This window comes from Magallana gigas, chromosome 3, assembly GCF_963853765.1.
Source record: "Magallana gigas chromosome 3, xbMagGiga1.1, whole genome shotgun sequence".
Taxonomy (NCBI): domain Eukaryota; kingdom Metazoa; phylum Mollusca; class Bivalvia; order Ostreida; family Ostreidae; genus Magallana; species Magallana gigas.
Genome location: NC_088855.1, coordinates 48,525,769 through 48,541,479, shown reverse-complemented (window position 1 = coordinate 48,541,479; position 15,711 = coordinate 48,525,769). Strand labels below are relative to the sequence as shown.

Below are 15,711 nucleotides of genomic sequence, written 5' to 3'. Positions count from 1 at the left end.
TACGACATCTAGCTGTGATAAAGAGATTTATGTATACTACAATTTACAGTTTTCCCCACAGTATGACTGTAACTTTTCAATTACTAAGACAAAGAACAAAAAGTTTTCGAAGTGAAAAATACGCCTGATACAAAGGTTATCACACATGTTCTTGTATTTTGAGGCAAATTATTAATAATTGATATTGAAACTGATAACAACTACTAATTCGACAGTGTAATGTAAACTGCGTCTTTTCTTCGACTTGCTAGAAGCTACAGAGTAGTTATCGCGGTGTAAAACAGCGTCAAAAATTAACCTAAGCTCGCAAGTCAAGGTCCCGCAGAAAGTTTATCTTTTCGTTTTTTCCTTCGATAATTTAATGAACAAAGAGTGATTCACGTATTCTTATCGGAGGAAGTGAGTCAATCATTATCCTGCTGATGCCATAGTACATGTTGTATTGAGTCTACTACTACGGGTCATTCAGGAAGTCATTTCCGTTCTTCAGGTGGCGTCAATAAAAGAGAGATAACTCTTACAAAACATTGCTTCCTTTTGAATAAAAAAAATAACTGCCGTTTTCAATATTGTCTATAGAAGTTTATTCTTGTTCTTTGTGTAATACACTTGTACATTACTACTGATAGATAAAATCCAATGTCATCACAGCATCGGATAACAATCTAGACCACAGAATAGACAACAATATTGTCGAAATGCTCACTAGCTGGAACCTTAATAGCAGAGTCTGAAAACCAACAACACACAGTCACATATTCAAGTGAACCTCTACAAATGTCCTTTTATACAACATTGAATTCAAATGAACTATATATATAGTTGGCTATGGAACTTCATACACTATTGTAGTTTCCTTTCAGTGATATATTTGAGTATGTGCAACAATTAAAAGCTAGTCTATAGTACATTTTTCTTAAATAGCTATAAATAAATAATTTCTATGCTTTAAAGTAAAGCGTATTTGATGATTTGTCTTATCTACAAATTCAAAACTTCCTTGAAATCAAATGTCAATATGAGGTTTGAAAGATTAGTGCAAAATACCACACATTCATTAATTTAATCATTAACCATGTGACAAATGAAAATAAAAACAACATGCTCTAATGATCAAGCCAATTCAAAATTTATATCTAGTAACAATTACTATTTTGACCTCATTTTATGAATAACAAAAACACTGCATGAACTGCATTTGAAGCACTTTAAACTTAAATTCAATATATATATATACATACATACTTGACAACTTAAAATCACAGAAAATTTACATCTCATAAAATGATATAACATTTCACAGGTCCCTTGGAATTAATGATTGATTTAGCTAAGGCTTCTCCAAAAATCTGCCATGCGATGATCAATAAGTTTTCATTAATCATTGATCATTATTTTTTAAAATTAACTAAAATTCAACAAATCCTGTTCAGTAAAGCGTTCGGTAAGATTTGTTTGAAAATGATTAAATCTGAAAATTATTGGTTGCCTAAATAGTCCCTATGTACTACATACAGAGAATATTGCACTCAACATCAAGGACCTGTTGTACAGCTTCTACAAACTAATGCATCAAAACACATCACTGGCAAACTTTTGAATCTTCCACATCTATGATATCACTTGTTCACAATATACACCATGTCAGATGCTGGGAATACTTGGTATGACTATGAAGTTATTTTAATGTTACATGCTGTAGCCATAGGTAGGAACACCACCACCCATCCCAGGGTAGGCGGGGCCCCCATAGGGAGGCTGGGGTGAAGGAGCCTGAGGTGGGGGCATCATGTTGGAGGGACCAGCAGTCAGCATCAGTTGAGGTTCCGCTGAAATCAGAAACAATCAAATTTTTAATTTTGTTAAAATAACATCAGTCCAAATTAAGCTGCAATCAGAAACAATTGATCAATTTACAGCTGTACAGATTAGTATTTTTCCAGTACATCAAATAAATATTTCTGTTAAAATTTTCCTCAAAGATCATTACAGTGGCAAACTATAAATATTCATACCAAAGACAATGGGTCTCTCCTCTGCTTTCTGTTCCTCCTCACTTCTCACATTTTCTGCTTGTTCCAGCTTATCAACCTGAAATGCATCCACAGAATAATCAGACCCATAGACGTCATACCGATCAATATGTTATAGTCTGCTGGTATATTTGGGTATGTATTTCACAGATTTACAATTTTCTTACCTTGGAAATGTATTCCCTCACAACCTGAATCATGTAGGGCATGGCAAAGTCCATGATGTTATGTCTCCATGCCAATTCTAGTATCACATCGGGTCGCAAGAGATCATAACACTGGAACAGTGACGCCGCAAAGCATTCATGATACTGGTTCTCCAAGAACCAGGCAATCAAGTCCTCGGCTATTCCAGTGTCTCTAGACTCACTAGCATAACACATGGCATCCTGAAATTGTTAAAATTCAAGTTGTCATCTTTATATGTATTTGTAATTGCTGTTAGTCATTTCAAATTCAATACTGTATATTCCTTATTAAACACGAGGAATAAATATCCATGTAAAAATGCAAAAAGGCCATCTTGCGGATTTTAATTCTTGCTTTTATTTTTTGGACAGGTGTAAATAAAACCACGATAAAAATTAGGCGTTTGCAATTTTATATTCTCGCAATTTGATGCAAAACAGTTCAATCGCAGAATTAAGTACTGGCATAAATAAGGAATCTACAGTAAATATTCAGATGTTTTATTTCTTTTTCAATATTGTTTCTTAAATAAAATTCAGTCCACCCTTCTTAAAAAATCTCACCTTGAAAAGCTTGTCCTTCTTGCATAAATCAACAGACTGTTTCCATCTGTTGTTTCCTTTGTATAAGTAGGCTGCAATTCTCCTGAACTCAATGAGTTCGTGTTTCTCTAGTCGCTGGGCCAGCATGATGTTGTCAAAGTTCTCGTAGCCATCGATGGAGGCCTGCAGACCTTGATAATCTTCCTCCTCAATCAGGAGGTTGTTCAGCGCCTCGTTAATGGCTTTGTTGTTGTTCTTCTGCACGCTGCGGAGGTACGGCTTCACCAGGGATATCTGCTTCACTTTGATGAAGAAGTTGACCGCCCGGGTGTGGTCCAGACGAGGGGTCAGGACCATTAGCAAGTCATTAAGAAGTAAAGGTTTAAAGTCCAGGTAGAATTGAATGGCTTTGTAGTAGAGCTCAATGTTGGCGACTTTTGTGATGATGTCTTTGAACTGGCTCTCCTTCCAGGCCTCTGTAGGGTGGTTCATCATTGCAATGATAGCATTATCATACTCCTCGTATTTATCATACAAGAAGACTAACTCGGGCCACAAGTGGGCTTGTTCGGCTGCTCGTAATACCTAAAATAAGAGATTCAACATATTGCTCTCTGACTGAAATTTGCCTCCAAAATTTTCAAAACTTAATTTTCAAAATCATACAGCTTTAGTATCTGATTTTAAAATATATGCACTTACTTTTGGAATGTTGACTCTAGACCAGAACAGCTCTAGGTGTTCCCTCATCTTCTCAGGTTTGAATTTTGAGTATAAAATGGCTAATTCTGTGAACATACCCATATGGGCTCTTTCTAATCCTGTAAAATAACAAAACGTACCACAATTAGTTCAACATGATCCAAATCTTCAAAAGTTCTGCAACTTAATATCATTTGAAATAAGTTTTGGTATTGAGATTTTGTGACTTGCCTAATGCTGCCTCTAGTAGGGAGATTAACTCCTCAAAGAAGCCTCTATCCTGGTAGTAGTTAATTAATTCCTCCAGCTCATCAGCGTGTACAACAATGTGTAGACCACACATCTGGGCCAGTCTGAACTCCTCATTGTTCACACAAGCAAAGCAAACCTTTCATATAAAAGTAGACTTGTTAGTTCATCTTTTTCAAACTAGATAACTATACAGCATCCACACTGATCCACTCGCTATTACAGTAATGTATGTATATTGTGCCTCACCTCTTTCCAGGTCTTAGTGCTGTTGGCTTTCCTTGCCCCATCCACAGCTCCTTGATATTCTCCTAGATGGACCAAAGTGATAGCCAGGCGGGCGTAGTTAGATACGTTATTGTACAGTAGTTTGGCAGCTTCATACATTTTGTTGTCGAAGCATCTGTCTGCCACCTATAAAGGAAATTTACAAGGTGATCAAAGGTTTCCTTTCATCTAACAAACATGTAACACGCACACACAGAAACAGATTTTAGAATATCTGAAAACCATTCTATACTCTTTTACCTGTGTGATGTTAGCATGGTTTGGCCCTGAAATGAATTCTTCTAAATCTGCTAATCTGTTGGTTTTTGCATAAGCAAAGACTAATTCTGTTTCTATAAATGTTTCTCTTGCTTTCTTGCGGGCCATTTGCAAGAATTTGACTAAATCTTCCCAGCTATCTGTAATAAACGGAGAAACAACATAATTAATATACATATCTTCACATTCTGAATTTGTTGCAAGAGTTACTAGTGACAGAACAATGAATGTTCACCAATGATATGCATTTGCTACAAGCAGGATAACATTGCTTACTGTTGCTGGCTGCTACATTGACAACTTCCATGTATTGTGATGGATCATCAGCCTTGATGAAGGAATCAATGGCTTCTTTGACCATGTTTTCATTCAGCTGAGCACGTCCGAGCTGGCTCCAGACTGCTGGGTCGTTGCAACGCTCGGCAAACTCATAAGCACGGTCCAAGTTCTTTACGTTGTCAATTAGCACCTGTAAAAATTTTTTTTACAATATAGTAAATACAATTTTCATAAATCTAAACCTTACATGCAGAAGTTAACAAATATCAAACAAAAATACATGTTTCAAAGTTTTAATCGATCCTAACCTGTATAGCAGATGTGTTGACTTCAAATTTCTTGAAGATGGCAAAAGCTTCCTCATACAGTTCATTAGTGATTGCAATATTTGCAATGTCTGGGGCGTCATAGTTATCCAGTCTGTTGATGTACTCCATCACACGAGTGCGATCAGCTTTAATGGCAGTCAGGATCAGCAAGTTCTGTAGGTTCCTAAAATGGCAATACATGTACAACATTAATTTAAATTTAAGTATAGAAACATTTTGATAATTTTATATGCAGGAATGGTAGAAACATTTCCTTCCCATCTATACCAACCTGTGTTCACTGAAGACAGAGCTATCCAGAACAATCTTCTCCAACAACTCAATGAGCTCATTGGGTAGATCTGCTGTCATGAAAGCCTTCACTGTCACCGAGATATCGTCGGGATCCTGGGTCTCGGACAGAGCAGTCTGCACTACCTGCAAGCACAAAACAAATCCATGGTCAAGATTCATTACAACAGCTGACAATTAACAAAGAACAGCATCAAGCAATGATTCCACTATCTCCTGTGAATAGAGGCAACGCCCACCTGGTCAATCAGCTGTCTCCTGAACTCATTGTCTTCATTCAGCACCTTGGCCCAAAGGTCCATGTCTCTACGCTTCACTAGGTAGCGGGACTGACTCTTGAACAAGGAGTTCTCATTGCACACCTACAGAGAGGGAAAATTTATACAAATATTATTAAGCAGGTATCAGTGATGCTTTACTACAATAGTACATAGATATGACACTACATGTAATTCAATATAGCGTGTACCTGGATGAGTTCCTCATCACACTGTCCTCTTTCGTATGCTACACAAGCAAGGTGAGGATCTCTCTTCTCACAGTACTTTCCTACAACAAGGCTGTCGTAAAACTGGTTCTCCCTATAAAATGAAATCAAAAAAGATTTTACCCACATGATAATAACACAACCAAAGGCTGTGATAACAGCTAACAAGTTAGTGGTAGACGATTTAATGTATGGAGATTCTTACTTGAGGAATCTCTCTGGGTTGTTATTGCTGTCAATGTATATTTTGGCGAGGGCATTATGTGTCGCTGGTTCTTGTACTCCTTCATGTACCCTCATCTCCAGCCAAGGCAATAACAGCTTCAGTCTACAACAGTACAGAAAAGATATAAAGCTCAATTTATGAAAATAGGAATTTAAAATAAGAGGCAAGTCTTGTTGCTGAATCATAAAAAAACATCTGCATCTGCACGTGTTTGTGATTACTCAACTTCCTTTTCCTAAATTACCATAGAGATTAGTAGAAAAACAAGCTGGCAAATGAATTCTGACCTGTTTCTTTTCTCTACTTCAGCTACAAGTTCATCAGTGGAGAACTGTCCTTTGACCACCATGATGAGTTGTTTGATGGCGTCCTCACTGCAGTCTACATCCAGCAATCCACCGATGACTACTGGCAGTCTGGCAGGGTTCACCTACAACAGGAATTCAGTTGTTCAGAAATTCATGCACATTAACCTTGAACAGCATATATTCATAATACAGAGTGATATGTTTGTTCACAAGCAAAGCGCAGTATCATTTAGGATCACCGGCCTGTCTGAGGAACTATTTCTCTAGGAATTTCTTAAGCATTTTGGCACAAAGTCAAAACACTTAATCAAATAAGAAATGTCCATAATCTTTACATAACTAGTAAGTTTCGATTATATGCTTACCTTCTGAATGTAGATTTCAATGTACTTTTGCAGATTGTTTCTGTACAAATACAAGACTAGATCATGAACAAAGTCAAATCTGTCACAGACAATAATCAAGGGCAGTTGATCGGTCAGTTTGGCCTCCTTCAAGAAGTTCTTGACACGCTCTGGGTCATAGCAGTTGCTCTCACGACAAATTCTCTCCACTTCCTTGATCTGTCCCGTTTTACAGGCTGCCTGGATGTACTTGAAATGTACATCTGGATCCTGACTGAAGTTAACAATAGATCCCAGGAAGTAGAATAGACCTGAAAATTACACAAATCTTTAGTATATGGATTTTCATTTCCTTTAATGCATTGTATTGTGATTTCATCAATCTTTGTTGATATAAACTTTTTCTAGATTTAGGAAAATCAGTTTCAAAGATTGTAAATTGCTGATGATCAAATTAATACAAAATGTTATTCAAGGAATATTGATGAAACAACAGTATGTTTGCAGGAAATATGATGATATAAATAATTAATAGAACCTGTGATTTGAAATGCGACACTGACAGGCAAACAGTGTCTATTTCATTTCACTCAGTTTACGTTTGGAAAATTTCTTTCCCAGGATAGAATAATGGATTATACCTTCAAAGCTTTTGAATGATTCAAAGATTTCGATCAAGCTGTTGGTGCCAAGCTGCTCGTGATACTTGGAGGCGATCTGTACACAGACTTGCAGATTTTGTCTGATGTTGGCCTGTAGCATGGCTTTCAGACATTCCAGTGAATCCTCAACAGACAGGGATCCAAAGTAGGTCACTAGCCACTGTAAAATTGTAGAACACTTATCTAAACAACATGTCTTATTAGGTCACTAGCCACTGCACAAATGTACAAACCATATGTAAACAACATCTCTTAGTATAACTATCATTCAACTCTCCAATCAGTCCTCTACAGGCGGGCTCTTACCTCTGGGTTCAGGAGATGGGTGTGTACAACAGCTCTTTTGATGTCATACAGATCGGTGTAGTGTTCCAATGCCTGTAATTATAGCAAATATAAAGTTTGGAAACAAATGTTTTCTCCACTCAAATAGCTTTTAAAATTGAATATAATTTATTAACAAAGACGATTACCCACCCTTTGCAGGAGTCCAGCTTTTTCACACAGCTGGGCGATGTGTGCTCTGTCGTAGTGAGTAAACATTTGATTTCCAAGAATGGCATCAGCAACCTAGGAAGATCAAATACATTTAAATTACAGGTTTCTTTATACTAAGACAAAAACACACTACAGCAAGTTTATGAATCTTCTGAAGGTACCTGAGGGGCTGACATCAGGTTCATCTCCAGTAGCCTGGTCTGTAGAGGACCCTCTGATGGCCTGTTGTTCTTTAGAGCATCCAACAAGAACGAAGTACACTGCTGGATCAGGTTCATCTCCATAAACACGTCCACAATCTGGTTCAGATCAGCCAGAGGTTCATCATCTTCCACCAACATCTGCGCAAACTGTAGAGCTTGCTCAGGGTTAATCCTCATTAGACTTCTCAACAAGAAGATGTAATCGGGGGTAAAGTTCACTTTCTTTGAATACATCACTATCTTCTGGAATTGTCCCGTCTCGGCAAAACACTGAATGACCTACAATGGCACAACAAAAAGGGTTCAAACAGGATTACAATTTACTTTATTTATTTTATTGTGATTATTTTGTAAGATGTACACAAAGAATATTAAATTTGAAAACTTATAAACATTTTTTCATTCTACAAATGTAAATGTACGTCCAAAAAATACAAATTTGTTCGAATGTAACATAAAAGATTACTTGTATTAAAACATAAGGGTTTATTACCTTTCCAGGAACATTGGCCCTCAGATATACAGACAGTGCCAAGTTCTGATCAACTGATTTGACAAGGTCTCCTAGTTCTTCACTGCATTCAAGCTAAAATAAAAGTTACCTCTGTGAACACTTCATCAAATTCAATTAAAATAAAATGATTACATCTAATGCTTCATATCTGACTCGTACCTTGTCTTCTTTAAGCCATTTCTCTAGAAGCTGTTTGCGGCCTTGCTGTAGTACTGGACGACATAACTCTAAAGTCTCGTATTTGTTAAGCTGCCCCTTGTCCAGCAGAATACCAAAGTACTGCAGCAGTGGTGAGCTCTGTCCGGGCTGTGCAGCTACCTGCTGGAACCTCTGGATGGTCTGAGGTGTCCTTAGAATTCCCTAAACAAACACACAAACTGCTACTTAACAGATCATATCTTCACTTGCAAATGTTTTCTTTTGCTTAATTGGATTTGATCACATAATCTATCCATATTTACATGTATATACCAATAGACATAAAAAATAATTAATAATACCTGAATTTCTGTAAAATTGCTTACTGTTACACTATAAACCCAAAATTTATAGCAGAAATCCTGTCCTTACATGCTACTTTGACTTGTTTAAAATTATAAACATAGGTATGATCATGAAAATCAATTATCAAAAACCACCCTTGTTTATAAATACAGAAGTTTGATAACAGTTTACCTTGGGAGCACTAGCTGCTACCTTGGCAGCTTCCTGGTAGTTTCCACTCTGGAATAGGTTATTAAATTTTCTAACAAACAGGTCTTCAGCCCCTGGCAGATTACCCCTGGAGGCAATTTTCAAAGCCAGGTCTGGGTTTTGCAGGTTAGTGGTAACGTATTGAACGATATTGTCTTCCTCTACACTGACTGAAAGAACCTGTTGGCAAAATAAATAAAAGTTGTAAGGTTTTTTTAGTTTTGAAAAAAAAAACATCTGGTTCTTGGAGACCTTCTTTCACAAGTTGATACTAACCTGTCCTTTTCTGTTGACACCAATGATTCCAGAGGTGGCCTCATGTGGAGCAGTGACAAATATTGTGTCTCCACTGATTCTGTTCATGTAAATGCAAGTACCAGTTTCTATGTCATACAAATGAATGTACCCATATTTTGTGATCAGAAATGCAACACCATGTTTTTGACTCATCTGAAAGAAAAATTATTTCAGTGAAGTTATTTTCATAAAAATGTAATTGCAACTTTATTAGAAACATGCCAATCTCTCATGATACCATGTCAAAATAAAACCAACCTGCATTGCTACGGGGAAATCATTCTGTGCCTCTGGAGGAAAGAACACATCTACAGCTTTTTTGGTGAATGGCTGATTCCCTTGAGGGGGCTGACCTACTTCAATTATGTGAAGCTACAGAGACAAAAATAAATAGCATAAATTTTGTAGAAAATACAATTTCCATGATGTTTTAAAATTAAAAATCAGTTATTCCAATATTAGTCTGATGTTAATCAAACAACCTATTCAACAGAGCAGTATACATGTTTGAATCCTCATCTACAAGTTTACCTTTCCTCCCTGTGCTCCTCTGACAGCAAAAGAGAAGAGTGTGGATGGCTGGGGGTTACCCTCCATCTTGAACTGTGTGAACGCTGCAGCATGACCCTCTATTGGCTGACTGATCTTCCTCTCCACTGAATACAGCTGCATGGCACCAACAACACGATTTTGCTGTAAACAGAAACATTAGCAATTAAACTTAGTTAATGGAATGTTGGCGTGTGTCTTCCCTACTTGTTTTAGGTTGTCAGGTGTAAATTAGGGAGTATTGGGCTCATGACTTCAATGTACTGTAATTGTGGAAGATAAACGGGATCTGGGTCAGGTTGCTATACTCACTGAATCTGCACTCATCTAAAATTGAGTAATGATTTGTCTTATTCTTGAGAAAATCATAAACACAAAATTACACAAAAATACCTACCACCCAATACATATCTAGTTTAAACATGATATGTATTTAACTCTTCCTAACAACCACATGCCTAAATTCATTGGTTTTTTGTCACATTAACTTTCATTTTTGTAAAATACCCCATGCAACATCATCTACTTTTTATCATCATAGAACTAAACCAGTAATCAAAATCAATAGCTTTTAGTAAAGAACATGCATTTTTGTTGAATTCTCCATGAACTAAGGACACAGCCTCAGTGGGGCGCTTGGAGGGGTAATTATGTGTACAGAATGGCTGGGGAATGCTGTATATATACTTACTCCTCCTTCTGCCCCAGTCTGAAATTTGAGAGAAGTCAGTGTTAGGGTTACAGATACAAGGTCCCTGGCCAGTCAGGACCTCGTTACAAACACCCAGGCAATATTTCTATTTCCTGTGCTGCTGTTTCAAGTATTGGTCAAAAATCTTTGACAATATGTTACACACAATATTTAGAACATAAATGATAATGCTAGCATAACACAGTGTCAAATATTTAGTTAACAAAGTAACAAAACTTAATAAACTGACCCCTGCTCCACTTACCAGAGTTAAAGCATTAGCTTGAATTTGATATGATAATCTTTTAAAACATGCATGAAATTCCTTCAAATGATACTTTTCATTAAAAGAATCCATTCAAGAAGTTAATTGATAAATTGTAAACATATGCATTGCTGATTTTCATTGAGGTTTGAATAATAACAAGAATTTCATGCTTAAGCACAATGCTTTATCAATGAACAATTAAACAAGAAAATATGAAAATTGTTTTTCAGATAAGGATGCAAATTTGGAGATAAAGCAGTAAGCTCATGCCAAACATTTCAGAATGATAGTTTAACAATATGACTAGAAGCATACCTGGGCAGATATTCCAACAACAAGGAGCCACTTCTGAGCTGCATCTGTTCTGTAGTTGATAATCTGACAACCGGCAAGGTTTGTGTGTCTGTCAAACATCTTCTGTGGTTGGGAGTCACCTGTAACAGAAAACCAATGCTTAGTACTTTATACTATCCCACCATTTTTTTGACACGAAGGAGTAGAGTTCTTAATGTATGGAGTTCCAATGATATTACCTTCCATGCTCCAGTGATAAACACATGCGTCAGTGACAAGAGCTACAGTGTTCACCGAAATCCATTTCCAGAATATAACATCTTCCGTCATTGTGTGAGACTTCATCTTGCTCTTCATCTCGATGTTGAAAATCTGAAGAGTCTTACCAGCTGTGAAATAGAGCCAAAGATTAGTTAATTATGTTCTATACACATTTCTTTTACTTTTATCTCAATGGAATGTGACAATGAGCTTGTTCATTACCTTTCAATGCAATGACTTTACTCGCAGGATTCATGATGGCTGAATCAGCAGATATTGGTCTGCGAATAGGGTTGGAGCTGTCATTCATATCTATGATGATCACCTGGGCAGTATCACCCACCTTTTCTCGGACACAGATGTATTTGTCCGATTCCATAGTAAGGGTGCTGAACCCAATGTTTGCAGCATTGATTCCAACATTTTGGAGCTATGAGCAGAACAAAAATTTTAAAAAATAATTTTTTTTTACCTCAACAAACATCATAAAGATATTTCCAAACAGATATAGGGGATAAGGTACCCCATGTCAGAGTTTAGAAGACTTGGCATCATGCTTATTGGTCATAGTGGAAATCAATAAATGCTCTGGATAAATTGACTAAACAGCTCAACCATCATTGATTTTATTACAGTTCCATTACTCTGTCAACTAATACTAATACCACTTAAAGCAAAAGTTGACCATGGCATGTTATGTATTCTCTGTTGCAGCTTGAATGATTGTCGGCAATATCCCAGTTATGATTGGTAAAGATGTACTGCACGTACACTATGGCTCAGATTTACATTAAATTTAGCTGAACTTCCCATTTTAGTTTTATCTCTTGACATTCTGATAAGATATTAAACAAAGTCTACATTGATTAAGCTGACATTTCTTTTCATGAAAACTATGTAATATTGCAAATAGAAGCCATACAAAGATATTGTTTAATAATATAAATATATTTATATTCTTAATCCAGTATTTGGGGATACTTATTTTCAGAAAAGTTCAAATTCAAATTTTGATTTAACAAGACATACAACATTTACAACCTCAAAAAAATAAAATGAAATGATTTCCTCATTATCAAAATTTCTCGACAATTGTCATTATTGACAAGGGGGGTGGATGTGGATGGTGGGAGGGTCATCAAGATTATATGATGCAATTTTATCCCTAACAAACTTCCAACAGGCACATAAACAAGGTAGTGTTTTGTTTTCTTTAGATGTATTTCTCTGACAGCATAGGCCCCAGGGCATGAAATGACCAGATATTGCTAAGATTTAATACTGTCTTAGACATTACTCCATTTGATGTACAACTATAAGTCATTTCTATTTTTATAGAATAATCTCCAAAGCATTAAAATAAACATAATACAAATTCAGATTTCAAATTCGTTAATTCAGTAAAAATCAAAATCATAATGTCTTTTACAAAGAAGCAACTGATCAAATAATCAAAGATGCTTCATTTGTAAATAACCAATATATCAGCTTCCGGTCTGCAAGTTCCACCCCCTTCTACACATAATTATGATGCGATGCGTCTTATTAAATTAAATCGACTTGATCTTGTCCATGAAAACGTTCATGGATACAAATATCAAACACTTTGCCTAAAATCAGTGGTGTTTCAGGGTAGAACACCTGTTTCCGAATGCAAAACGAGGGGCGTGTTTTGAAATTTCTGTAACGTGTCCCCAAAGATGAGTAATGCACAACGGAATATACACACCTGTAAATGCTCCTGGAACCTAATAGGAAGCAACTGCGACATATTCTGTAGCCAATATATCACTTGTTTCCCTGTTTCACGCCAACTTACACTAAGTTTTTCGAAAAAGATAAATTACTACCGGTGGCTAGTACTGTGACCGTCCTTACGTTCTGCCAATATGGCGGCCACCGGGTGAAGAGAATAAAAATAGTTCCAATATTCATCCGCATTTGTCAATAAATCAGTAAAATTATGATGTTAAGCGATACCATATAGCATATCATTACAAAATTTTATACGCTGATATGTTTAATTTTGTACTCGATTAATTGTCTTAAATAAAAATATATTTATAGGATCTATGTTTTTGTATGAATGTCATCAACAACATACGTCACATAATTCATTCAAAAAAATCATTTCCGGGTCAAACAGGAATATCATGTGATGAAAGCACTCACCTGTGACAGAGCAGAGCAAGGGGGGGGGGGGGGGTGTCTAATCGCTATCGCAACTTTAATTAACCTTTTCAATTAAATAAATAAATATATATATAAAAAAAAAACAAAAAAAAACAAGGTAACGTTATCTTATATAGAATAAAGTACTGTGGGTAGCCTAAACATGAGAACGTTATAACGAATATTTAAATCATATATAGGCCTATGCCATGAATAAATAATTACAGGTGCATACATGTGCTTGCAAGATAAAGTTTGGGGGAGGGTGGTTATATATGGTGTTCCGTTGGGGCCACTCGGCGGTCGCACTTTCATCATTAGGGTGAATTTAAAATTTGCGAGAGTGCGAAGTTGCGAAGGCGAGGAAGCGATTGTAGGATCACCTGGCGCTGAGACGTTCTGGAACGAATTTTTCACACCGAATTGCAGGTATTTCGTAGCTAAAAATTATTTTTGCGAATAAACGCAAAACTTTCGTGAATGAACGCAAAACAAATTAAACGCCGACACTTTCGCGCAATATCGCAATACTTTTGCACTTGAATTTAACGGTACGTTTTTAAATTAACGCATTTCCAGGGCATAGTCAGCATGGTCACGATTTTGGTAAAAAAAATTATTTTTCTGATTTTAACGTTTGTAATACAAATGGCATTTTAATAGGCAACCAAAATTTGAGTGTCAGTCGTTGAGTTATAAGCGAATTACAGAGCTTACAATTCTTTGCTATGTAAAAAAAGCATTTGTTTACATTTTGAATGTTGAAGTGGAAATGACAGTTTTATACCTAAAATGAATGTGTTAAACGTTTGAAACTTTTTATTTATGCTTAAAATGAATTAGAAGATAGACAAATCAGCTGGAAAAATATATTTTACCGGTATATTGAGCCTATGTTAACAAAAACAAGGCACGTGCCTAGAATAGCGAGCCCTGTATCTTGCTTATAACTCTACGACTCACTCTCAAATTTCATCTGATTGTTAGAAATGCATCCCTAAAGCATTGTAAATTATGAAAAAATAAAAATAGATTTTGACCAAAATCGTGACCACGCCCCTTTAATATCAATTCAATATCCAAAGATACTTTGTAAAAATGGACTTGAAAAAAAATCCCATGACTAATAATTAAGGTCGCTGGTTTGATTTGCTTATTTCACTTCAGAGTTTATATCCTCTAACGGTATCATAGTTTAACTATTGATATTTTAGCATATGTTTCCCTCAAATATGGTTTCTAAATATCTACAAATGTATCCAAAATGAAAATGCAAAATATTTTAATCTATGAATTGAAAACATGAACGATTTTGCCTATATATATATATATATATATATATATATATATATATATATATATATATATATATATATATATATATATATATATATATATATATAGACACACACACACACACACACACACACACAATGCATGCATGCATGTATACATCATAGCAAGTCATTTCTGCAAGTCAGTGGCGTAGCTTCTATTGTGGCAATGAGGCACTGCCTTAAGACTTTTTGACCACCATCCTTTTACAATATAAGGTTATAATCATGATAATTATGAAAATATTTGCAGAAAATATTTAATTTGTTTTAAAACTAAAGGCTTTTATTTTACATTTAAACAAATCTATAGAATGTTGTACTTTCATATCAATATCTTCGGGAGGATAAAGTTTTAAAGAAAAAAAATAATAAAATGTGTATTCATATTTAAATGTGTTGGAAGTTTAAGTAAACATTTTTAATTACTCTAATACTTTTAAAATTAATATGAAGTATGGTATGCATGCTGGAGTCTTTAAAACAAAACCATTGGTAAAATTACGAATTTCTGTCAAGGACTAATATGATTTTTAAATTTTAAAACTCTCAAAGTCAAGGGGCTTTGTCCACCTGAACCCCCATCAGCACTCCGCCCTTGGCCTGCTGGGGGCCTTGGCCACAATGGGTTTGTCTCACTAGACTTTTAAGTCAAGCTACGCCCCTGCAAGTGTTGATCTAAAAGTAATTTAACATAATGCATCGCTTTTCTCAAGATTATAAAAAAAGAGCAATCAAAATTTGCCTTAT

At 35.8% G+C, this 15,711-nt stretch overlaps 1 protein-coding gene across 3 annotated transcripts; it reads right to left on the bottom strand.

Moving 5' to 3' along the window:
- Positions 1-560: 560 nt before the first annotated feature.
- On the bottom strand, positions 561-13,375 carry LOC105340059 (clathrin heavy chain 1). 3 transcript variants are annotated; one of them, XM_011445894.4, is made up of 32 exons: positions 13,185-13,375; positions 11,678-11,885; positions 11,434-11,583; positions 11,216-11,334; positions 10,633-10,650; positions 10,254-10,268; positions 9,924-10,085; positions 9,651-9,764; positions 9,372-9,545; positions 9,078-9,275; positions 8,562-8,762; positions 8,382-8,474; positions 7,847-8,167; positions 7,665-7,757; positions 7,494-7,565; positions 7,167-7,347; positions 6,547-6,836; positions 6,161-6,303; positions 5,853-5,975; positions 5,630-5,741; positions 5,400-5,522; positions 5,141-5,286; positions 4,849-5,032; positions 4,538-4,730; positions 4,244-4,401; positions 3,965-4,129; positions 3,698-3,854; positions 3,467-3,585; positions 2,786-3,349; positions 2,201-2,422; positions 2,016-2,091; positions 561-1,829 (listed from the first exon to the last, which is right to left on the bottom strand). In XM_011445894.4, the coding sequence occupies exons 1-32, from the start codon at positions 13,224-13,226 to the stop codon at positions 1,690-1,692; spliced, it is 5,076 nt and encodes a 1,691-aa protein (XP_011444196.1). In that variant the 5' UTR covers positions 13,227-13,375; the 3' UTR covers positions 561-1,689. The 3 variants fall into 3 exon arrangements, with proteins under 3 accessions (XP_011444196.1, XP_011444197.1, XP_011444198.1); XM_011445895.4 differs by lacking the exon at positions 10,254-10,268; XM_011445896.4 differs by lacking the exons at positions 10,254-10,268; positions 10,633-10,650.
- Between the last annotated feature and the right edge of the window lie 2,336 nt (positions 13,376-15,711).